Source organism: Sebastes umbrosus, chromosome 10, assembly GCF_015220745.1.
Source record: "Sebastes umbrosus isolate fSebUmb1 chromosome 10, fSebUmb1.pri, whole genome shotgun sequence".
Lineage (NCBI taxonomy): Eukaryota > Metazoa > Chordata > Actinopteri > Perciformes > Sebastidae > Sebastes > Sebastes umbrosus.
This window is the reverse complement of record NC_051278.1, coordinates 26620415-26646137: the sequence shown is the minus strand read 5'-3', so window position 1 is coordinate 26646137 and position 25723 is coordinate 26620415. Positions and strand designations below refer to the sequence as shown.

At 43.3% G+C, this 25723-nt stretch overlaps 1 protein-coding gene across 1 annotated transcript; it reads left to right on the top strand.

Annotated features, from left to right (window-relative positions):
- Positions 1-837: 837 nt before the first annotated feature.
- sfrp5 (secreted frizzled-related protein 5) lies at positions 838-14819 on the top strand. The gene is made up of 3 exons (XM_037783294.1): positions 838-1833; positions 9011-9088; positions 13220-14819. Exons 1-3 carry the CDS (start codon positions 1275-1277, stop codon positions 13546-13548), a joined length of 966 nt encoding a protein of 321 aa, XP_037639222.1. The 5' UTR covers positions 838-1274; the 3' UTR covers positions 13549-14819.
- Positions 14820-25723: the final 10904 nt, after the last annotated feature.

The following is a 25723-nucleotide window of genomic DNA, read 5'->3' as shown; positions in this document are numbered from 1 at the left end:
CAAGATGCGAGAACACCCTCCGTGTGAGCCACCGATCCCACATCCTGCTCACACGGCTACGGCCCTTTGAGTCTGAATGTGAAACCCTTCTAGTGAATTCGCTGCCAAGGCGAAGGCCCTCACTGTGTCAGTGGCACTGATAGAAAGAGACAGAGGGGCAGCGTGCCTCTATTCACAGCCAACATACACATTAGCATAACTCCCATAGCGCGGGTAAACCACCTAGCCACCTGTAGCTGCACAGCCCACACTCAGTAACCTCACTGCAGCTCTCTCCCACCCACTTCATTCACTTTCTCCTCCTGGATTTCTCGCACATCTATTTGCGCTTGTGCGAGTACGTTTTCTCACTGTTGACGCCAGCAGAAGCCCGTTAACGCCCAACTGTTTCGAGCTAATGAAGTGTGTAGGCATGAATGGTAAGACATCATTTGTTATGTGCAGGGAGCTTGTTGAGTAAATGTAGAAAGTTTATAAATGTATGAGAAAAACAGTATGACTAAGAGGGTGACAATGCCTGCTATGAGTGTTTTATGGGTGTGTTTCTGACCAAAAGAATCTTGTGCATATTAGAGGGATGAATGTAAAAAAAAAATCTGCAATAGTGTGTTCTCTCTCTCTCTCTCTCTTTCTCTCTCATGTTAACTTGTTGTAGAGGAGGGGTTTTGTGGAGGACAAGGGGTAGGAGGAGTGTCCTGGAGGCCGCTGAGAGCCTCCCCCTGGGTTGTGATTGGCCGAGGCTGTCGTGAGTGAGCGCAGGGTGGGCCAGTAGGAAGGTGAGCGGTCTGGGAGCCTGCTAGGGGGCAGGCAGCCACAGAGAGCAGCTACCACTGCCTCTTAAAACCTAAGGTACTCCTCAGTATAGCTACAGACTGATAGACAGAGAGCAGGGGAGGGCTGGAGACAGTTCTATAAGAGAGGGAGAGGGAAGGAGAGTGAGAAATCAGGGAAAGTTAGAAAGTAAGCAGTCCTGTGCTCACCCTTCCTTGACTGCTGCCTCCCCACGCCACTACCTGAGGCACACACACATGCACACACATACACACAGGGAGGTGTTGCAGGGAGGCTTAGAGGGCCGACTCTCCAGGGAAGAAGGGAATTAAACACTTTGTTTTCAACCCACGGCGTCCGTACTCAGGACAAAAAAAAGGGATTACAGCTTGTACGCTTGCCCCACTTGTTGCTCTCTTCTCTCTGCGTTTTGTCTTCACTGAGTCACTTTGGAGACTTTGGATACAACCTTCTTGAATTGTTGGTTTCGGGCTCAGAGAGGCATGGCACACGGACAAAAGAGCCCCAGGTGGGCATTAACCCAGGGCTCCTTCAGCTTGGCACTGGGCCTGTCGCTCTTCTCCCTCCTCCTCCTCCTCCTCACCGTCTCGGCCGCAGATGAGTACGACTACTACAGCTGGCAGTCGGACAACTTCCACAATGGCCGCTTCTACACCAAGCAGCCCCAGTGTGTGGACATACCAGCTGACCTGCGCCTGTGCCACAACGTGGGCTACAAGAAGATGAGGCTGCCCAACCTCCTGGACCACGAGACCATGCCAGAGGTCAAGCAGCAGGCGGGCAGCTGGGTGCCCCTCCTGGCCAAACGGTGCCATGCTGATACCCAGGTCTTCCTGTGCTCGCTGTTTGCACCGGTGTGCCTGGACAGACCCATCTATCCCTGCCGCTCGCTGTGTGAGGCCGTGAGGGACAGCTGTGCTCCGGTGATGGAGACCTACGGCTTCCCCTGGCCAGAGATGCTGACCTGTGATAAGTTTCCCATTGATAACGACCTCTGCATCCCCATGCAGTTCACTGGGAACCAGGCGACCCAGCCACCAGGTAGGGCAGCTAAGTGCACACGTGCACCAACACACACCCTCATTATATGTATATATATCACACACAAAATCATCTACGCACACATACAAGATAAAGGTCGACAAGAGTGTCAATAACTTTCATTCTAGTATGGATCCTAAAGAAGTTGAGTGAGCTGAGTTTGAGCTAACTTGACATTTTGCACAAACTCTATTTAAATGTCCTCTCAAAATATAAAATGTCATGTGACGAGCTAATTATAATCAATTCAAGTTGAATAAATCAATAAATAATTTCAAAATAAAACTTTTCCAGCACAAAAAGCATGCAGTAGCTTGTTAATATTCTGTCTAAAACTGTTTTTAATGAGGTATGAAGTGCATTTTAGTAAGAAATATTAATACACACATTCGCAGGTATTTAAAATGGCTTAAAAAATGAAATAATTGTAATTAAAAAGATGAAATTCTTGCTACACTATGACTCATGTTGTGCAGACACAAATCCAAAAATAAGACACTATAGTTTGTCTTTGCGTTGTAAATTCCAGGACTCCCGCTAACAACATTACTAAGACAGATGAGTGTTCAAGAGCCTGCAAAGTCAGAAACAGCGAGAAGCCCGAACACGGCTGTGAGGCTCATGTGGTTTCCCCGCGCTGCAATGATGACAGATGGAACTTTAAGTGAGAGACTATCCAGAGTCGGTGAGAGAGACGAGAGCAGGAAGAAGCTACAGGGGAAAGCAGTAAGTGGACAGTTGAGGACGGCTGCCATCTCCGTACGCCTCAGGGAGGGACAGAGACAGACTGAGAGAGAGAAAGAGACAGACAGGAGACTGTGAGAGACTCCGACGGCCAGATCGCTCACTGAGTTAAGATTAATGGACTGAGATGTAAAAACACATCCTAACCGAAAAGGTGACACGCACTCACATGCAGAAACACACACACACACCTTTATCAGCAGACATCCAGCAAACAGCTCATCCATCAATCTAACTGAGTGAATGTCTTATTTCAAAGCTGTCATGCATGCAACTCACAAAGCTGGTCTGCAGAGTGTCAATAAATGAACAAATAAGAAGGAAAATTACTACTCTGGGGAGAAAAATGGAAAATATTATATCATTTTTTCACAGGCAAGGAGTAAGAGGGCAGACAGATGGGCCAATAGTGAGCTGTGAGAGGGCGAGTGGGAACTAAATAGAGAGAAAAAGGTGTGTGCATGTGTGTGTGTGTGTGTGTGTGTGTGTGCATGTGTGTGTGCACCGCGACTACTTAAGCAGCCTCTTCACAAAGGCAGTCAGTGCTGAGAGGGGGAGAGAGGGAGTTGATGAGAGTCTTTAGACAGTGAAGGGGGACAGTCCCCACTGTGTCCCAGCCTGCTATAGGCCTTTGTTGGGTCTGGCAGCCAGCGGGCCAATTAGCTAGAAGGCCAATTACTGAGCTCCCACTAATTAGTCGACATGACAGGACAAGAGAGGCAGGCAGAGAATGGGAATGGCTAAAGTGTGATTGTCCCTGAGAGAGCCCAATGGAGCGGAGTGAAAGGAGAGGGAAGCGGGAGAGTAAAGAGAGGCAGACAGAGTGGAGAATGGGGAAAAAAGCTGCTTCCTGCAGCACAAAAAAGTGTCTGCCTCTCTGCTTTCAATAAGGACTCGAAGGAAAACGCTTTATTATTCTCATTATTCCACTTCTTGCCTTTAACCGTTTATCGCCATTCCTCATCTACTCTGGGTTCCTGTGTGTTGATATTTCACTTGATATGCACAGTAAATGTGTTTTCCTCAACTTGATTATGCTGATTCACCAAAGCACTAAAAATGAAAGCCAACAATGCCAAAACATAATTTTAGTCCTGTCAATCACAACAATATATGTGACATATCTGTGCTTTTTATCAATAATGTTTTGCAGCACACTGATATCTGACTATCTAGATCGTTTCAAGATCCTCTGGTGAATTCATGCGGAGCTGACTTATTCCATTAGGAGAAATGGCTGTGCTGTTTTTGTAGGACGAGTATCAACTATGTGACACTTTGGCTTTGCAGAGCCATAACTCTTTCTCTTACATGTTCCCTGAGAGAGAGGCGGCTTCGACTTCGTCCGTCACCTCCTCAAACAGGCAACTGTTTGTTGATCCTATCTAATCAAATAATGATCGGACGCGGCTAGATTACAAAGAGCGGTGCGAGATCAGCAAATGTGTACAGGGGTCTTAGTTAAAAAAGACGACATATGTTGAGTTAAATCTTTTAAGAATAAATCAAAAATGGAATATTGGTGGAGTTAAACAATTAGATTTGAGTATGTGCTTGCGTACGTGTGGGTGTGAGTGTGTGTGTGTGTGTGTGTGTGTGTGTGTCAGAGTGTGAAAGTGTGTGTGTTTGAAACTGAGAGTGAACCCATATCACTTCTAGCCTGAAGGCTCAGTCACTGACATTTTGTTAAGAACCAGAGATTCTCAGATGTGCCGATGAGGCCATCCTGAGGACAAGAATTTGGCTCTAAAAACACACACACACACACACACACACACACACACACACACACACACACTCACACTCACTCACACACACACACACACAGCCAGCAATAATAAAAAGGAATTTCAGCAAAGAAGTGAGTATCCCAGGAACCCTCTATGTCAAAGGACATAGATGATTTTCTTCGCGCAGGATCATATGAGGACTCTTGCGGTAATCCAGGTGAATCTCTGGGAGTTGGATCAATCGCAGGAATTAAGTGACTGTTCTACCTGCTGCTCTCCCTGTCCGGGAGGCCCCGATGCTATCTGAGCTATTCTGCAATTACATGATATAGCACGGTTCGAGGGCTCCTGTGGAAACTAACAGTACAGAGTCAGATTCACTTTCCACCTCTCTATCATAGCCAAAACTGAGAGGAACACCACCGGCACCTGAGCTCAGGTTGTGTGTGTGTGGATTATTTTTTTTTTGCATGTGTGTGTAACAGAGGCCCATGGGGTGTGATTATGTGAAACACAAGTCTGTAGATATTATACCAGGGAAGACAAGCAGACTGCTGACAAAAGAGAGCCCAGGCATCCAGGGAGCAAAAAAGGCCAGCTGAGCCCAGTCTGTCTGGCAGGGCATAGTTAATGCCGCCCATCAACTCCACCTTATTTAACGATGCTACCGTTAGCTGCTGTCAGCATCAGCAAATCAACAGGTGTGATAGGTGGGATTCTGCACCGTCTGTTTAAGTGCATACATGGGGTAAACTCCGTAACTCAAATGGCCGCAAGAAAATGCTCTTCAAGACAATATGCACGTTGTCCGGTGAAAGTCGTTGAAATTGCATGGTGTGAAAGATATTGTCTGTCCTCGCCGTACTCATTGATGCGGCTAGTGTAAGTTACAACCGTGCTAAAGGAGACAGGCAGCGCTGTCAGGTCCCCAGCAGCACAATGGGCGCTACTCATGTGGCCCTGGCTGCTATATGAAAGGGAAAATGTGATCCAATGCTCCGTGCATGGAAGACTGCCTCGGCCTTTTGAGAATGTATTTTCTCTTCTGTATAGGATTCCTACAGATGCAAGGAGCGTGCTGTGTTTTAGGGGCCCCGGGGGCTGCCTGTGGGCCGCGTTTAAGTCCTCCTCTGTCCGTCTGCATGCCGCATTTAAACAGATGTTAGGCCCTCCGACATAAATCACACGCTGCATTTCATCTCCGGCACAGTACCGTTTTATGTCATAAGTGTTGCTGCTCGTAACTTAAAGGGCCCAAATGAGGCATGAGATAGTGACCCGCACATACTTTACATGGAACGTTCTTCCCATAAAAGTCGCCGTGATGCTCAGGCTGCAGGGGACGAGGCACAAGACACGGCCGGGGATCGGATGGCGATATCGTTGGATCTGGTTATCTTTTGTGTGAGGATATGTGTGTGTGAAAGAGACGGGCTGTAAAATTTTAAGCAAATTTGTGAAATGTTGCAAACATAAAATGTGATATGAATGTAATCAGGGTTGTCCAGAATACCATTTTTTGGGCTTCGAAGCTTCAGTGAGAAATACTTGAAGGTATTCGAAGCTTCGTAGCGCGGTGCAGAGCAGCAGGCAGACATGTTTTTGTGTCCGTCTGTCTCCATCTCCCCCATTTCAGTACTCGGGATAGTGTCGCTGCCGCACTACTGTACACACACGCACCTCTACACACGGCAAACAGCGATATCCGTCTGAGAATAACTAATAATAATTAATGTTGAATATGAATAATGTCGTGGGATTATTGCTTATTTCATGGGCTATTTTGGGGATTTAGATATTATTATTACAAAAGAAACAAAAAAAACAAAGCATTGGAATGATTTGGAGGTCGATTACCATGGCAATGGACGAAGCTTTGAAGCTTCTAAGCATTCGGGTCAGCCCTAAATGTAACGTAATGACAAATGGTTGGACTCAAGGCGTTTCTGCTCTTTTAGTCACTTAGTGATGATACGAAATTAAATAATTGCACAGCAATTTCCTACTGCACCAACTAATTAGAAGAAAATTATGATGATGATATGATTGAAGGTCACATGGACAAATATTTTAGAGACAACATTTCACATAGGTGCACAATGGCACTTCTTTATGGGGCCTTTTATTCCAAAAGTATGTCATTATTTGACAAATGACTTTTCACATCTTTATCATTAACATCAAAAGTTTATTAGGCTAATTTAAGAAGTTTATTCTGATATTGAGGAGATTTTGTTGCATTTTCAATCAGCCTCTCTAATTTGTTAAAAAATACTAAATCAGGTTATGTGAAAGAGAGGAGAAAAGGAGTGAGAGGGGGGACAAGAGACAAAAGAAAAGAAAGCAAGGGAGGGAGACTGAAATGGAGAAAGTGATATTAACCTCAGAGCTATGACTAAGTGAAGTTGTGCAGTTAAATTGCTGGACTCTTGCCGTAAATCATTTCCACTCTGGCTTGCTGCTTGAAGATTAACAGCAGGGCTTTCCAACAGACCACCTCCCTACTCACCCTACTCCCATCATCCCTTTCCTCTTACCCTCAATCATCAACTCCCAACGTCCTCATCTTCCAGAACAACAGCTCTGAGAGACAATATTATAACATTCGTCACCGTGAATGGAAACATATAAGTTTCTGTGATTAATTCTATGACCCAGCAGCACGTAGATGACGAAAAGCAGCACACAAGAGGCAGTCGAGTCCAAAGTCAACCAAAGCGAGAACATCATTTTCACAATTCAATCACATGGTAAAAAAAATTCCTAAACTGCTTTGAGATGATGGCAAAATACATGAATGACCTAATGTCAAAATATTTGCTGAGTAGAAATGCGTCCAGGAAAAAAAAACACGCCGAGCCACGCAGCAGTGAATCCCATCAGAACATGACGGTGACTCCCTCGACGGAGAGCAGAACATGATGAGGGCAGTCGTCGCTTAATTGATTTCTCAGCGGCGTCCAAATGGTGGTTTTCGGTCCAAGCTCAACTAAGTTTCGTGGAGGGGCTGCTTTCTCCTGACACATGCTCTGGCATCAACGCGACTGGGCCTCCTGCCAACATACCACCCCTGTGAAACCAGAATGAATTACCGCCGAGTCTGAATAAGACGTAACAGCTACAAGGGAATCATTCAAAACAGACATCTCTTGATCCGTGTGTGTGTGCGCGTGTTTGCGTGCACTTGTCCCAGTCTTCATGTCAGCACCAGACAATTAAGAGGCCTGACTCTGTAGGCCTCGCAGGTCTCCTGCCCGTGAATGCATGGGAACCCTCAGAGGAGGAAAAACTGGCAGTTACTCTACAAGAACATGGCTCAATTCCCTCCGACACACACATACATCCACTCAGTGGCGGTTAGGGGGTTCACCTCCCCACGACCCGAGCAGCCAAGCATGCTAAACTTTGACCTCTCTCATTATCTGCCCAGACGCTGAGGTTTGGGTTGGGGTGATAACCTTTGAACCCTGACTTTTGACCCAGGGGCCTGCGCTGGACTGTGCTAGAATAATCGTGTGTGTGTTTGTAAGTGTGAGACACACAGGAAAACAGAGAGGGGGGTAGAGATCTGGACATATTTTGGATATTGTGGTGAGTGAATGAGAGAAACATTTAGCTCCCCTATAAGCAGACGTCCCAAAAAAAGGGCTGCTTATGATATTTAACTGCCCTGTAGGTGTATATATGTGGTGTGGGAACGACTTCTATACCACATCCTTCTCTCCCTGGCCATTTCTAATATTATACCTTGTTCTCTCGAGTGGCCCAAGGCTCTGTTTTGTGGATGAGTGGACTGATGTATTGCTACAACCAGCCCTTCAGAGATTACATGGAGTTTATGTAGTAATTGTCATAATAAAATTTTATATTGAAGAGCCTTTGGAGAAAATTGCAAGGCGGTATGAAGCCTGTCTGAGTGTGTTTGTGTGTCTGAGAAAGAAGAGATTGAGTTAAGTGGCAGATAGAAGATGTTTAAGTCAAAATGTCATGATAATGAATTATATTTCCATACTTTTGTCATTTTTTTCTGCTGTAGAAACAAGCACGATTTTTGCAGTAAACAAATAAAAAAGACTTCATGTAGGTCCTGTACTACTCTCTCATGTTGTATGGGTGCACAATAACAACAATCAAGTCCCAAATCAAAGTTAGTGAGGCTAAACATGCTTTAGAGCAAAGCAGGCATGACCATAAATTTTGAGTTCAAAATAAACTGAACTTGTTGCTTCGGTTTCCCCTCGCTGTTTCACAATGTGTGGTTGCTGTGTGGCCTAAGTGCTGGCTGCGTCTGTGTACTGAATCACTTTTCACCATGCTCAGCTGCTCCCGCTGCAGCGCCGTTTACCTTTCTGTACAGCCAAGACCACGCCTGCACCACCAAAATATACAAGGGCCAGAGTAAAAACATTTTGTCCAGTGTAATTGCAGGGCAAACATCAGTCAGCTTGCTGGACTGTGTACTCGCATCCGCAGCAAATAGCCTCTGACAAGAAGAGGAGGGGGGGGGGCTGCAAATAAGTTCCTCAAAAGTGCTCAGGGCTTAACAATTTCATACCGACACGGCTTTGGTTTTGCTGAATGCACTTGACTAACAATGACCTCAACTCAGTCGTTAGATATTAGCTAATCTGGCCTTAATAGAACCTTTATGAAATGTGCTTATGTGTAGTTGCTAATGGCAAATTGTTTTTCTGTCCCCTCAGTGTCGAAGGTGTGCCCTCCGTGTGACAACGAGCTGAAAGCAGACAACATAATGGAGCATTACTGCGCCAGTGACTTTGGTAAGTAACATCAATTAAAGAGTGAGAGCTGCATACAGTACAGAGACGCATATACAGGACAGTACCAGGGAGAAGGGGCAGTTGAATGCACAGCAGGGCTGGTCTTGTCTTTGTGGGGCCCTAAACAGAAAAAAAAAACTACAGCTGTAACACCCATTGCCTGCAGGTGGCACAAACATTAAAACTGCAGCGGATATTGTCTTCTTTACCTATAGTTGGCGACATCGACTGCTAAACTGCTGCTGCAACTTTTCTTTCCTATAAGTGGCACCGGTGGGCAACCTCCAGGCCTGAGAAGTGAAGCCAATGCGGAAGTGCCTTAAACTTGCATTCTTTCAAACAGCCAGCAGGGGGCGACTCCTCTGGTTGCAAAAAGAAGTCTGATTGTATAGAAGTCTATGAGAAAATGAGCCTACTTCTCACTTGATTTATTACCTCAGTAAACATTGTAAACATGAGTTTATGGTATCATTCGCTAGTTTCAAGTCTTCTTCTGGTCTCAACTCCCAGACTATTTTTGTCTTAGAAATTTAACCTTTTCACAGTGTTTTTCTTCTTGAAGTTCTTGAAAGTTAATTATAACATTTCGGTCACCTAAAAATGTCTTATTCGGTTGTACTTAGCTCCACCCTCTAGTGTCACTGTCAACGGCAGTCCACAAACCAATGGGTGATGTCAGAGTGACTATGCCCACTTCTTATATACAGTCTATGAGCGGCACCAGTTAGCTAAAGGTTAGGTTGAACTAACTTATATCTCATACACATGTACATTACTGTCAATAAAAGCATCTATCAACATTAAAATATAATCAACACAGTCCTTTATTACTGTAAAAACATTTGCATTTAAAAAGCCTTAGTTTATGTTTATGTATGTTTAATGAAACCAGAACCAACCACACTTAAAGTACTTTGTTGGTGGACATAAAAATAATAAGCTTTGATTTTTTTTCATTACATATTTGTTTCAGTCTGTTTCGATAAACCACATGTTTGCGGGTAATAGAAAATAGTCAGAATGAGCACAGACTCCCTCTGCTAGCATAACCCTTTTCTTTTCATAAATTGATAAATTATTATAACAACTTCCAGTCCCTGATGTCCATTCAACGCCATTTTCTAAACTTTCTACTTTCCAGCATTCCAGTTTCACCACAGTAATGACCTGCACACGGAGCCAGAAAATAATGATTCCATTATTTCTGCTCATCGAGGCTTTTGGCCCATCATACTCCACAGCAGCTGAATTTCTGCTTGCATGGACTATTGGCTCAGTCTTTAGAGTTAATGATATACTGCTCTCTATTTTCTCTGGTCATAAGATTCTGAACTAGAAATGGTGACAAAAAAAACTCATAACCTTGGGAGACTCATGAACATGGCTTATGTTTCTGAACAGATTAGTGAGAATGGTGTAATTGCAAATGAAATGTGGCCAGACTGGTGCTGAAAAACATATTTCTATGCTGTCGTGTCCCACAGAGGAAATATCTGCAGAGACCAAGTTTTGTAAACTATCACCCACACCTACGAAATGGCCAGAATATACAGAACACGACCCATTATAAATCATAAGTTAATAAACGCCCTTCACATCGCATCCAACAGCAACAACAAAATACGTCTTTGCGCACATCGCTCACACTCTGAGCTGCGGCCAAAACATAGGCTCATCCCCCATAATCGTTCATGACACTACCGAATCACAGATATTTATTTGTCTGATTAATTTCAGGATTACACATCTCAATCTTCCCACATGAGGGGATCAGATTCTTTCGGTTCATTAGAATGAAACATGTGAACGCAGATAGCGAGCCAAAGACGGACATTTTATTGGCTATTAATGTATGTGACGGGATGGGGATGAGTAGAGAAGTCGAGATAACCGTGACGCATGGATCTGGAGATCAAGGCAAGAATGACTCGACGGTGTTATTCTATAGGGCGAAGGCTGATTACAGCTTGATCTCACGCCTCGTGAATGTTGTTACCTATTCATCTTCGGACAATGTTCGCCCCTCGGAGAATATTGTACTCGGTGTTTTATTACAGTCTACTTTTGATGTCTGATCTCTCCGCATTCCTTGCTGTACCATCCTGCAGCCTAGCCCAAATGACAAGAGTAGAATAGAAAGGGGGAGGGAAGTGAGTCTGGCAGGGCACGGACATGAAGTCTACACCTGGCCGGCTGGTAGAAGAGGTTGCTTGCTTTAACTTATAGAAAACCTGTTTCTCCTCAAATTGACAGCCCACTTCTCTCCCCTTCTATTTCTACGTCTACGCCCCTTCTGCTCACTTTAAAGTAAGTGAGTTTGTATAAAGACGTGGGCACAGCTTGTCACAAGGACACTGGCCAGGTTGCACAGTGGGCCCCACTGCATCACTTAAGACTGAATATGAGTGGGCATTCAAAGTGAAGCATGGAGGGAAATTATTTTATCTTTCCCATGTGTACTGCACACACACACATACACATGAATGCATTCATTCACAAACACACACCCTCAGTGAAGTGCTGGATGTGAATTAGGATGCAGATGAGAGGGCGACTCAACACACACATTCCTTTTCTTCTGGAACATGCTATCGCTTCGCATGTGCTGTATACGTATCAGAGTGTACCGAGGGATGTTTATGCAGGCGAGAAGTGAAATGGCGATCTTCCAACAGGCTTGGGTACATAGCGATGCTTCATACCGACCCCGCGCTCTTTGCAAGGCCCATGATTAATTTCACCTGTCAAAATGTTCACCCAGAGAATTCCTCTCTCAAATGCTTGGCAGTTCAATTTTAATCCCTCCACACGTGAAAACTTATAAACACGAGGCTCGACGGGAGATACAAGTCAGTACTTCATTATGTTGATAAACCGGAGTTTGCTGTAACCAAACTCTGCGTATGTTAAAGACAGTGGTTATCTGTAATCTTTGGTTGTACAAATATAAGGTCCAAAAAATGAGGACTTGGACTTGACTGCTGTGAGACTTCACTTACTTTAGACCTAACTCCCTAAAGGCTTGACTTGAGTTCTCAAACACTATTCATAGCTATACCTATGAAAAAATAATGCAGTGTAATTCGCATATATCCCATGAAATCAATTCATACGTAATTGTGAACCAGGAAGTATAAAGAACGCCGCGTAGGGAGGACGTCAGGGTGGATGGATGGCTCAAAAAACACCGGACTTCCGCCCAGGAGTCCGATGTCCATACCCTGTGTGAAACCAGAAGTCAACGTTGATTTATTTCTCACGTAACTTCCATACTTAAGTTACGCCACTTCCGGAGTTATATTAACCCGAACCATGATTTTTTCCTATAACTTACTAAGTAGTTTACGTAACTTCCGTACTTAAGTTACACCACTTCCGGAGTTATTTTACCCAAACCACGTTTTGTTTCCTTAACCTAACTAAGTAGTTCTGCTGCCTAAACCTAACAAAGTCTATCTTTTTCTAAACCTAAAGACGGATGTTTATTTTGAAAAGACAAAGAGACAAAGAAAAATGAGTAATAACTTCTCATAAGACATCATACAAAAGAGGATACGTTGCTTGACTTGAGAAGCAAAAACATGCATGTCCCAAGATTTGACATGGTAAAATCCTGCAACAATAAAAATGTTATGTAAAAAACATGTTTAACCCAGTTGTGAAAGGAAAATGTTTAATTGCCATACATGTGATTTAAGGGTCAGCATTCAGAGATTTGCATCTTGACTTGCAATTTGCCTTTAACGACTTGTGACTTAGACTCACCCTCAAGGGCTTAAGACTCGACTTGAACTTGCATCAAAAAGAGTTTGTAACTCCAAAAACATGTCCTCCTTTTTCATTTATGGGTTTTCCCTAAGTCAGACACACACAAACATACACACACAGGATGCAGTTTTTATACGCTGCAGGAGAGTTTAAATGATGATACTCAGGAGAGGTGTAAAATAGCTGCTTCTCTGGCAGGACAGCACAGAGCTCAGTGCTGGTGCTTGCAGGAAGAAGAAAATGTCACAGCTGCTCAAAGTAGAAAGGAACTGGGGAATCCGAGTGACACACTAACAGCTTCTGGATGTAAATATCTGTTTTATCCGATAGAGTTAAAATGTCTCTCCCTCTCTTCTCCCTCAGCCCTCAAGATGAAAATCAAGGAGGTGAAGAAGGAGAAGGGCGACCGGAAGCTGATCGCAGCGCAAAAGAAGAAGAAAGTGTTGAAGCAGGGCGTTCTAAGGAAGAAGGACCTGAAGAAGCTGACCCTGTACATCAAGAATGGCGCCAACTGCCCGTGTGCCCAGCTGGACAGCCTGGGCTCCAACTTCCTCATCATGGGGCGCAAAGTGGACCAGCAACTGCTGCTCATGTCCATTCACAAGTGGGACAAGAAGAGCAAGGAGCTCAAGTTCGCCATCAAGTATATGAAGTCCCATCAGTGTCCCACCTACCACACCGTCTTCCAGTGACGCGGCTCGCTGCGCCGTTCGCACAATACGAGTTCGCCCGCTACATTCCACCCTGTTCCACAAAGTAGATCCCAATTCTGCGTCCCTGAACCCCAGATCCCTGCAAAATCTGTTACCAGCCCGCAACATAGGGGTCGCAGGGCAGCCAAGCTTTTATTTTCTCAGCTTTAACATGAATCAGGTTGTCAAGGGGGTCGTCCTGATCTGCTTAGATGAATCAGACATGTTAATGTTGGAGAGGGGAATAGCTGCGTACTCTGCAGCTCCCTCCTAATAATAAAAGCCCCAAAGAAACCACAGATTTTATAACAATTTGAAGGAAACATTTTGATCCACCCCAGCCCTCCTGTGATTTAATAGAATCTTCCCTAACAATTCTACTTTCCTCTTGTGATATAGCAGAACAAATCATTTGTACAATATATTTTACAGCAACTTTATCAAGACATTAAGAAATGGGAGCCTAAAGATTTGAGGCAACTATCAGAGGGAAAACATGTTTGATAATGTAATGATTACAGACAGACAGAGTGGGAAGGCAGGGTTTGTTTCAGTGTAAAAAGAGCTGAGAGAAATGATACGCTACAGTACATGTGGGCTGTGCAGTGGGCCAGAGCTCCCAGGAACAACATCAAAGCAGAGACATGTAGATGATCCACTTAACTGTATGTTTTAATAATGTAAAAAGTAGGTAATTCAGATGAATACTAGATGATTAGAAGACTGGGCTTTTTTTCTTTAATCCTTGCTGGGAAAGAAGATCGATGGAACGAGACAGACTGGCGGATTGGAGGATGCTTCCACTGACTTTGTACAGTTTTTTGTGGCCTGAAAGAGGGAAACTTGAATATTTTTTTTTGCTTTTTTCAATTGGAGAGAGAAGGAGGTTAAGAGCAGAGAAGACATCTTCCTGAAAACAAGTGGAGAAAGAAAGAGAGAGAGAAAGAGACTCTGGACAGAACCAACAATGTTGGGTTGATAAGTCTCTGGTACTTGCTGTTTTTCACTATCACTCTTCAAATGTTTATTTGTTTTGTACTTACCTGTTTTTGAATTTGCTTCAGTTAAACTTCTATTGTATGAAAGCAGAAATCATACATACAGACATAGCACCTGAATTCACTGTTGCCGTAGCAGTAAAAGATGAAAATTTAACTTTGACAATATTTTCTAATCAGTTAACCTGTAAGTAGTTCTGTTACTGAAATACATCTTTGTTTTACAAAAAAAAGTAAATGAATAAAATATATTTGAAATTTTTATAAAGAATATTTCTTTGAAATGTGCCATTTCTTTCATTATTATGATTAAACCACAAAGTACACACTCATCCATCTTTTTCTGACTTTGTCACAAAATGTTTGCTTGGCTGAGAAAACACAAAAGTGCATCCTTACACACACACTAAAATAATGGCTGGTTCAGCCTACACAATATCAGCCTACTTTTAGCCCGACACGGCCGTCGTATGGTGTCGACTTGGATCGGGAATGACAATGATTTGTGTGCGACAATCAATTGTTTAATCCCATGTAGTGTGTCATAGTAGACCACGCCTCCTGACAGAAAGTCGTAGCATGTTTGATTTATTCTTGCCTTCCACGATGTGTTCTATCACGTCTGTAAGCGCACAGCTGTAAACAATGGTAAAGCGAAAGAGGAACAATGTTGCCGTGAGGTGGAATTGTGAAATGGGGGAAAGAAAGATTTGTGAAACTATGGCAACAACACCCCAGCCTTTTTGATATTTTCTCGAGTGACTACCACGACAGGGTGAAAAAAGAAAAAAGATGGCGTGAAATAGCAGAGGCAATTCAGCAACCCCGTGAGTAGGCTACCGCCATTAGAATCAAGCTTTCTTCCTGATGATATCACGCACGTTGTGAAAGACGACCAGCCGTGATTGATCGGGGACCGACGTGTAGTCTGTCATCTCTCTTGGCCAAGTCACAACAAGAATTTATGACTCTCAATCTCCTAATCTGACATGGTAAACATCGTAGCTCTTGTGTCGTCTGAACCAGGCATAGGAAATTCAGCTCTCATTTGATTCCATACAGAGCTACGTACTCTCCCGGGTCTGTGCAATGCTTAATACTTTAATTTTTCCATTTAAAAATAGAAAAGTAATAGAAAATATTCTGCATTTTCACGTTTGACGGATTCAATTTTTCCCATCGGCCAATCAGATGCAGTCAAGCCACGGCATGGATAGAAAAGGAAACTACTCCCATTTTTTATTTTCCATTTATCAATCCAACAGTCCAAACAAACAAAAAAACTAGTTCTTTTATTTCAATTTTACATTGATCTGATGAACAATAAATACTGACAGTTTCATTTACTTTGAAAATGTTCTCATCTAAGTTGAGTTGGGTACATAAAGGACTGAGAGCGCACATGGCCTGCCATGCACCTTCATTTCGCCTTTCAAAGGGAAAAAAAAAAGAGGTGAAACCTCAGTTACGCTTCGTGCAATGCCAAAATCTTCCAGATCCACACTGGGCACAGCTTTACACAAAGCCTGAGCTCCAAAAGTACCAGTATTTAATGTTAAAGACTGAAGGGGTGACGCAGACAGACAGCAGGCTGCAATGTAACCGACCAACTTTATCAAAACCACTCAGACCTTAATCACTCCAGACGCACACAACTAATTCACTGCAATAAAACCATTTGGCGTGTTTGTTCTCCAAAATACACGATGGATCAACTGTGACACTGTAAAACGTTTATTGTCTTCCGCCCATATTTCCCGAAATGTGGAGACTTTTGGAGATGGCTCGAAGCGTGAACGCCAGTAGAGTGATGCCCTATTTCCAGCTGATTGTGTAGATAGTGCACACTCTGTCTCCAGACTGTGGAATGACAGAAACAAGAGGGGGAACGGGTGAACGCATGTTGGATGGGACTGCCTTCATTGGAGAATTCAAAACCTACAAATACTCCAGTGAGCGATCAAACACGATAAGCACTGAGCTAGAAATTAAAATGTTTCCATACAGGTGGAGAAGACTTTGTTGGAGTGTTACACGCAGTTTTCATAAAACAACATATGGTAACTCAACATGAAGGAAGACAAAAAGAGGGAAGGTGAAAAAGGAGACGGGGGAGAAACTTGGCCGGGTCCCACAGACGCCCATCAGCACCTCCTCAAAGGTCACTTAGTGGAGTTAATAAGGGCCTGATGAGGGACCATCGACACACACACACACACACACACACACACACACACACACACACACAAAAGACACACATGTTGGGAAAAATATGACTACAAGCTCCCATTGTCTCGCTTTCCTCCAATGAGACCTCCATTTAAACATACGTGCATGCACTATAGAACACTGATTGGCTACAGAAAAGTAGTGCAGAAAGGGCATCACCAAACACACACACACACACACACGCACACACACACACACTGTAGAAGAATGGACACATTGTCTGTTTTTATTGCAGTGCGCTGATAAGCAGCACCTTTTTCACAGTTGAATAGTGGCCGTCTGTCTGGCTGTCCTGACCTGCACACACACACACACACACCTCAACGGTCACTCACACACTGTAAAAAACATTCATCTTAACACATTATCATACCGCTCATTCCAGGAGTTCATGTTTTGCATTTAACTTTCCCGCATCCACCCACTGGTTCTACTTATGTTGGTGATTTTCTACATTTTCCGCAACTTCTTCTGACGAAACCCAGAGAGACGGGTGTGTGTAATCGACTTACGATCGACTTTCTTCAGCTTTTGAGAAAATCTGTTTCTACTGTGCTGAAGTTCATTTGGGAAATGAGCTAATGAAGCCTGAATGTGTGTACTGTACCAGAAACCAGTGGCTGTAAAACACTGATCTCTTCCAGTAATCTCAAATGTCTTTATCAATGAGGTTTTGTTCAATTTCCTTATAAGTCATGGACAACGAAAGAACAACAGATATCCAGTAATCCAATATTCAATATTAGATTTTGTAACACTAGTTTTCAGGATGGGTGGAGAGAGTCTGGAAGAAAGCCCTCGCTCTTTGATTCTGGGCAACAATGGACAAAAAAAAACCTGACATTTACTGCTGATGTTTTGAACTTCATTGTCTTTGGACGAGGCGTTATGCATTGGCAACATATTACATTCTTCTTAAAACGAGTACAAAGGCTATAAAATACTGAAATTGTTACCAGTTCGTTTATAAAAAAACAAGCTAGATTCAGAAGATCATTTTATTACTCTCTAGGTGATGTTTATTTATCAGGACAAGTTAGTATGATTCTTTTAACTTAAACACAAACACACGCTCGCACACACTAATCAGATTTGACTAGTCTACCTCAACAGAAAGAGACCATTATATAACGTTCTGGAGGGTCAGAAGAATTTCTATTAGTTGCAGGATGCCTCTTCTCTACCCACCACACAAAGTACCATTAAAACAGCATTAGACAGTAAGCCAACATGGTTCTGGTCTGAACCACCAGACCACCTGTCTACAGGAAGAGAGGACGGAGAGAGTTGTACATTCATTTAGAAGAAAAGAGAGAGAGAGAGAGAGAGAGAGAGAGAGAGAGAGAGAGGGTGGAAAGAGCAGGACATGGACAGGAGGTCTGTACTGGCTCCGAGCCTTGGCCTGCCTTGCTCAGTAAAATGCATTAAAGATGTTGCGTTTCGTTGTGTGTGTGTGTGTTTGTTTGCTGAAATGCATAACTGTGCCGTGTAGACTCACTTTAAAAGGCCCAGAGCAAGCCAGGGAATCATTTTCTCCCTATAATAAAGTCAGAGAAACTTTCTACATGTGGTACACACACACAATGAGAAGGCCGCTTTCCATAATATTGCTCTCATTTGCATTCTTGCCCGAGCTAAAAAAGCCAGTTTCATCTAGCTGAGTCATTTTCTCAGTCATGATGAATATGAATTATAATAAAGCAATGTCATTTCAAAACCAGTGCGACGGCGAGTTTTGACGATGCGCGTGGAATATGAAATCACTTCTTTTCAGAGTCCGAGTGATAATTTGCTGCTCTCTGTGACACCCTCACATTATTCATTTTACGTGTTATTATTTTATACTGATAACTGAATGAGGGAGTGAGTGCTTTCCTTTCTGCAAATGACGCTTCCTCCCTTCCTCACTCCGTTTTCACACCCGATCGCTATATAATCGACTATAGATGTGGGTCATTAGGGGCCTGCTACGCTTACTAGGCTGAAAAGTGAAAGCGACACTTAAAAGCAACACATTCTAAGTTGTAAAACTGAGTGAAACATTTTGTTTTGAACACAAACCAAACAGCTTCTTTAGGTTTAGGCAACAAAACTACAACCCCTTTAGGTTTAGGTAACAAAAACACTTAGGACTTAGTTTAGGATTTAGGGAAAAACACAGTGTTTTGACTTAAAATAACTTTATTTCAGAAGTGAAAGTGAAATTTAACACTTATGCAAACCCCAGTCTTCTGGGTAGAAACCCTGTGTTTTGTGTCCCATCCAATCTCCACCCCATATGGAGTTTCACGCAGTCTATACTACAGCGCCTGACTTCCCCTTCTGCTCCTGTCATAATTACTACGGTCACTAAAGGACGATGTTGTGTTCTTTTATAGCTTCTTTCGGTGATCTACCATATGAATAGATGATAAAACCTATTGGGTGTAGTATAGGCCCCTATTGTCCCACATCTATGGTGCTTAAAGCGGCTGATAACGCCTATTTAATAGGCTGACAACAGTCTAACAGGCTGATTTTTCAGCCTCCGACAGGTAAAATTGAACGACCGCCGTCATCGAGGATGTTCCAATGGGGCTTTGACTGTGGAACCGCAGGTGAGAGTGAGACAAATTGTAATCTGACTGCTTCAACCAAGCCTGAGCAATCTGATTTTGCAACCACCTCTCAAGTTGGTTGGAGCAATCGAAGTGCAATCCCTCTCTAATACCTCTTGGCTGCACTGACACTTTTCGATCCCGTCTATCAAAGACGCATGAAGTGTGAAAGGAGTAATATGTGACAGCCTTTCCTCTTCTTGGTACCGATCTGACTCAATGACACAATGACGCTGTGACAATGACATTCAAAGCCTGTCAGCTGGCCTGTTGCACTAGGGGGATAAGGTTAGATCCACAGAGCACACACACCACCACCACCACCAACCTGAGGAAAAGAGGGCAGGGAGACAGAAGAGGCTAGAGGGAAAGAATGAGGGGGGAGAAGGGACTGGAGAAGAAAACACCCAAGCTGCTCTCGAGGGACTTTGGCTCTCGGAAACAATCACATTGGCCTCAGTGTCTCCTCTGCAGTGGAAAATGAATAAATTAATAGGTGGAGTAGAAGGCCTCCCATGGGCAGGGTCCTGAAGCCATCTGTGAAGGCCATCAGTGTGTCCCAAACCTGCTGTTTCCCTACTGAAGCAACATGTCAGTCTGGAGATTTACAGCCGCCCGGAAAGCACAAGCACACACGCCCACGCACCGACACCCTCGCACACACAAACATCAAAGAGGATATATTCATAGGTGCAGCCAAACCATCCATGTGTATTTATACAGAGAAGAGTGCCAGGATGCAAATGCACAGACAAAACAAATATTGGCACAAATGCATAAGCGGAAACAAAAAGTTCACACTCTTCACACACCCACATGCACAAACAAACAATTGGCCCGACGCGCAAATTTACACCCATTTGGAAACAGAAGCATCAGCCAATAAATAAATGTGTTTCCCTGGAGACCTGTTGACCTCCCTCTCTCTCTTTTGTCACACACACACAACGGCAGAGGTCAAGGTCAGGCAGGGATGAGCGGAGGGTCAGAGGGAGGTGAAAGTGTGTTGGTGTGTGTGGGCATGCAGGCTGATAAAGCTGTGCACAGAGTCAAAGCCCTCCTCTGTGGCCGGGGGTTTGCAGCCTCCGTGTTTTGGCAGTCGGGTCGTGAACTCTGACCCTGTCAGACCCCGAGAGGCGAGGCGGTCTCGTCAGGTGGGACAGTGGCCACTAATTAGACATAATCTCCCATCTCCTCCTTGTCAGCGTCTTTTCAAACCGACCAGGATAATCAGTGTGGCTCAGGGAAGGCTGTGTTTGGGTGGCATTCTGCTATTGTTAGGTGGAAATAGTCCCTGTGCCCTTGCGAGCTCTGCTATCAAGTGTCCTCTTTCTTCTCCTTCTGCCCTAGAGACATGAAAACAATGGGCTCTTAAAAGATACACGGATCCACTGTTTGGGTCTTAAAGGAACAGTGTGTAGCATTTCGGGGGGATCTACTGGCAGAAATGGAATATAATATCAATATGTATGTTTTCTTTAGTGTATAATCACCTGAAAATGAGAATTGTTGTGTTTTCGTTACCTGAGAATGAGCCGTTTATATCTACATGCAGAGCGGGTCCTCTCTTCATGGAGCTGGCCACCATGTTTCTACAGAAGCCCAGAATGGACTAACCAAACACTGTTAACTTTTCCTGTTTGGGCCGGAGTCGATAACGTAACGATCACTCTGGAATTAACCCCGTCACTCCACTAAGCCGCTGGGAAACAAGATGCGAGAAACCTCTGCTGGTCTTGAGGAGCTGCATGTATTTCTGCAAAAACGGCAACTTCCACTGGACATTCTCTTGATATTCTCAAAGCTAAACTAACTCTGTCTTCTGCTCCACGCTCCACTGCACACATTCACTGCCGCTGTCTCTCTCTCTCTCTCGTGTTTCACCACTCACTTCCCATATACACACATCACACAGCAGTGTGTCTATTCTCTAAATGACCAACGCTATTCTTACAACAACTGGTTCTAGAAAGAGCCATTCCTGTTTTCACATCTTCACTAGATGTTGCCAGATCTTACACATTGGACCTTTAAATGATTTTTATTCTGAAATTTATAGAAGTGAATCTGTTGGTTAGGGTATATCCCAACCAGATATCATGCCAAAGCGTGTAATAGACCCGCCTGTCCACCAGAGGATAGCGTGTCAGTGCCCACGTTTTGCCTTGTTGAGGCGTGAATATTACACGTGTGTAGGAAGGTGCAGTACCAGCAAAAGGCAACAAAACCACTTAGTTAGGCTTAGGAAAAATGTACGGAAACAACGTACCATCAGTACGGAAAACACGTCACATACGTCCCTCCAAAACAAGAAGAAAACGCCACTGACGTAACTTACGAAACAAAACACTGGACTCCTGATTGAAAGTCCTGTGTTTGTTGGACATTACATTTTACCTTTCGCATTATTGTGTCATTAACACACCTTTTCGTGCAACCGGGCTGTGTCCGATGCAATCAGGACCAATGGTGTATGCAGATTATCCTGCAGTGACAAACAACATTTGTTGAAAACAAAATACTTTGGTCCCCTTAACAACTCTAGAACAATTGGGAACATGTTCTCAATGTGTTGGATCTGGACAGGCCAACTGTGGGGAGGCTTGCGTAGTGTGTCGTAGTCCAACACTTACCCAAACTGACATGCGTGTGCTGGCAAAAACTACAGAGAAGTCACTTTAAAAATGCAAATAAATGAAAAAAAGAAAACAATGAAATAATAAGGTTGTATCTGATTTGTAGGCAGACAATGCACTAAGGTGTTGGGAACTTTGCAACTGAGTCAGTTTGTTTTGCCTGTCAGTAATTGATGGATCCACTAATAGTTTCAGCACTACACACTATTATGACAGAAAAGCTGGATTAACTTACACAAGTGTTGCATCTTAATTGGCCAAGGCGTAGTTCATGCTTTATTCACTCTCACTCTCAGACAATAACTTCTCTCATTGTTTCATTATCTCTGACCCCTATCTGCACCTCGCCACATCTCCTCTGCCAGGCTTCTCTTATAATAAATCCCCATGGTATCATCACATAGGCCACTGAGATGACAAAACATGCATTTGTTCTGAAACTACAGGACCTCAGTAATATCGCTTGAAAAATAATATGCTTATTTGGCACAGAGACTGAAATGATGCGATTACTTCTGTCTTTCAGGTTGACAAAACATGGAAATGAGGTTTTAATGATTTGGTGCAAGCACAGCTCCATATCTGTAGTGATGACGCAGGATGTCTCCACACTGTGTTTGGAATTTTTAATATGACTCATTGAAGTTTACAATATATCAGAAAGAATTTTTACAATAAAACAGTATACGGCAATAAATATTCACGCAAATCTGCAATAACCAAAGTCCTTAAATGTCCCCCGCTGGTATTAGTCCATGGTGTGAATGCAGACTGCACAGGCTTAATTATCTGATTCCTTTCCATGAGCAGATCGCTCGTCCAAAAAAACGGTCTGTACTTTCCCCCACTGCCTAAAACAATAACCCCACCAAATGCAGCTCCAGCCAGCCAGCTTTGGAGCAATCGTTCTTCAGCGTTTGAAGTGTTTATGGACATTAATGATCCAACGTTTCAAAAGAGCAGCACATGTTTGGCATAGCGGAGCACTTGGGCAGGAGGAGAAAGCATGTTTCAATGGAAAATGTTTCATCAGAAGTGTGGGATGTGAGGGTTGTGTGGTCTGGGTCGGGTGAGTTCCCCTGAGATGTCAAAACATCAACTGTCCGACCGCAGAGACATCCAAGACGTACAATGAAAAACAGTTGTTTAAGAAGAAGCAAGAGCATCTTAGCTGTGAATACAGACGTCAGGTTAACAGATGCCATGCTATGCTCCTGTTAGACCTGCATGACACACGCCTGCTCCTTCAGCAATCATCAAGTGAATCAACAAAAATTTGGATAAATTGTTTAAGTCATTTGCCACACAAAAATGCCCAAAAGGTGCAAACAGATAAATCGATAATGAAAATAATTAGGACCGTTAGAACGTTAACGCGATAATAACGCGATAATTCATTTAACGCCACAAATTTCTTTAACGCATTAATGCAATTTGCGATTTTAAGGTTGTAGCGGGCTCAGTTTTAAAGCTAGATGACATCATATAAAACTACAAAACCTAAGAAATCCATTGGTACCAACCATGTCATACTAGCTTATTGTCAAGGAGGTTAAATAACGCTCCAAACTTGACTGTCATGGCCATTTTCAAAAAGGGTTCCCTTGACCTCTGACCTCAAGATATGTGAATGAAAATGGGTTCTATGGGTACCCACGAATCTCCCCTTTACAGACATGCCCACTTTATGATAATCACATGCAGTTTGGGGCAAATCATAGTCAAGTCAGCACACTGACACACTGACAGCTGCTGTTGCCTGTTGGGCTGCAGTTTGCCATGTTATGATTTGAGTATATTTTTTTATGCTAAATGCAGTACCTGAGAGGGTTTCTGGACAATATCTGTCATTGTATTGTGTTGTTAATTGATTTCCACTCCCATGTTGATAAGAGTATTAAACACTTAACTAAACACAGATAAAAAAGTGTGTGATTAATTTCTGATTAATTATGGACAATCGTGCTATTAATCGTGATTCATTATTTTAAATTGATTGACAGCCCTGGACATAATCATTTGTAGACATAGAAGGACGGAGAGTATGCGGACGGGTAAACAGATACAAACAGCAGTTTAGGGAAAACACAGCTCTGTATTCCACCACAGAGCTCTTGTGGCCGTCTAGCAGGACCGAGCCACATGTAAATGATTTATGCTGCTGTTTTTTTTGTTCTCCGCTCAGCTTACATGATTTTGGAAACTTGTGATCCTCTCGAACATGTACTGAATGAAGGGAACGAACCATGCACACTATCTACCATAAAGTATGTTTCTCACATGTTCTGCATACTGATCTCTGGCCAAGATGAGCACAAGGTCAGTCAGTTCAGCGCGCCGATGCACTATCCATCGAACATCATTTTACTCTATAAGGTTACCTTTATTTATTTTTCTCTCTCAGTCTCTCTCTCTTTTTGTCTCATCTAAACTCTCAACTGCAATCTGTTTATCTATGCATCATCTGTGTCTCTGTTTCAGAGATCAGAGTTAAAGGGATGACAGACACGGAGCAGAGCTTCCTGGAGACCTTTAGGACAGACAGTGAGGACACAGGAACACATCAGTCAGCCTCCATGAGGCCACGCTGCAACTATGTGAGAGCCGGAGCTTCTATTTCAAACATTCAAAAGTCACGCAACGTCTGTTTGTGAACGATGCAGTGCAAGCTATTTTTTTTTTTTTTACATAAATATAATCAAAATGGGGCATAAAAGACAATAAAATAAACAAACAGGGAGACAGCTGAGAGGATACACCCTGACCTCTAGGTTTGTGGTGTCTCATGTCCAAGCATGTTTCAGTGATGATGCACATTGACATAGCAGGAGATCAGAGGGTCACCTTCATTTAAAAAAAAAACACATATTTATATAAATTTCTTGAGATTTCTTTAAAACACACCAGATGAAACTAATATGGTGGAACAGACCCTCAGCATGTCCACACGTTTCATGTGTACATACAGTGAAGACAAGGTGCAGCTGAAAGCACTTATATCAATCATATACTGATGAAGTCATTGCTCTGGATTGCTTAAATGACTTCAATGACATGCAAAAGCATTGAAGTTGGCACACGGTGACGCAGTCATTTCATGTCAGGATGAAGAAAAAGGTTCTCTAGTCATTGGAGGTACTTCAACATGTTGCAATCTCCCGTAATAAGTCACTTAAATCACCATGCAGCATTTTAACTAACACCATGCTTCTGAGTTTTGGGGTACCACATCATAGTATTGTGTCTTCAGGTAGGTCGGGATGAAGCTAAATTGGCAGCCGGGATTTTGTAGCTCATATGCAGTGAAGATATGAAGCCTTGAAGGCCAGGTACAGTATATTGATGTGTCTTTTCTTGATGACCGTGTCTCCTTTTTCCTCTCCTTAATATATATTTCATTATGCTGCATGGTATAGATTTCTCTCCCTCTCACTCACAGTGTCTGCATCCCACCCCTCCTCCTCCTCAGAGGGATGAAGTATTTGTTTAGACAGACTCAGTGAGATCACTGAGTGAGGGACATTACACTGCTTTTTAATTATACTGCCCCCACACAAAGTCTGATGGATCCAAACACGTCCTATAGCCATGTGCTATATGACTGCAGTTTTTTTTTTTTTTTGCAGGACAGGAGCAGGTTTATTCATCATGTAGAGAAACAGTAAATATGACAGAGAGAGCTCAAAGGGCAGCAAACAACTTCCTTACATACAGA

Bases quoted from the DNA above. Each gene is read 5' to 3' on its own strand.
- sfrp5 (XM_037783294.1), top strand. From the start codon at position 1,275: ATGGCACACGGACAAAAGAGCCCCAGGTGGGCATTAACCCAGGGCTCC. The intron at 1,834-9,010 runs GTAGGGCAGCTA...CTGTCCCCTCAG, and splicing joins CCAGGCGACCCAGCCACCAG to TGTCGAAGGTGTGCCCTCCG. The intron at 9,089-13,219 runs GTAAGTAACATC...CTTCTCCCTCAG, and splicing joins TTACTGCGCCAGTGACTTTG to CCCTCAAGATGAAAATCAAG.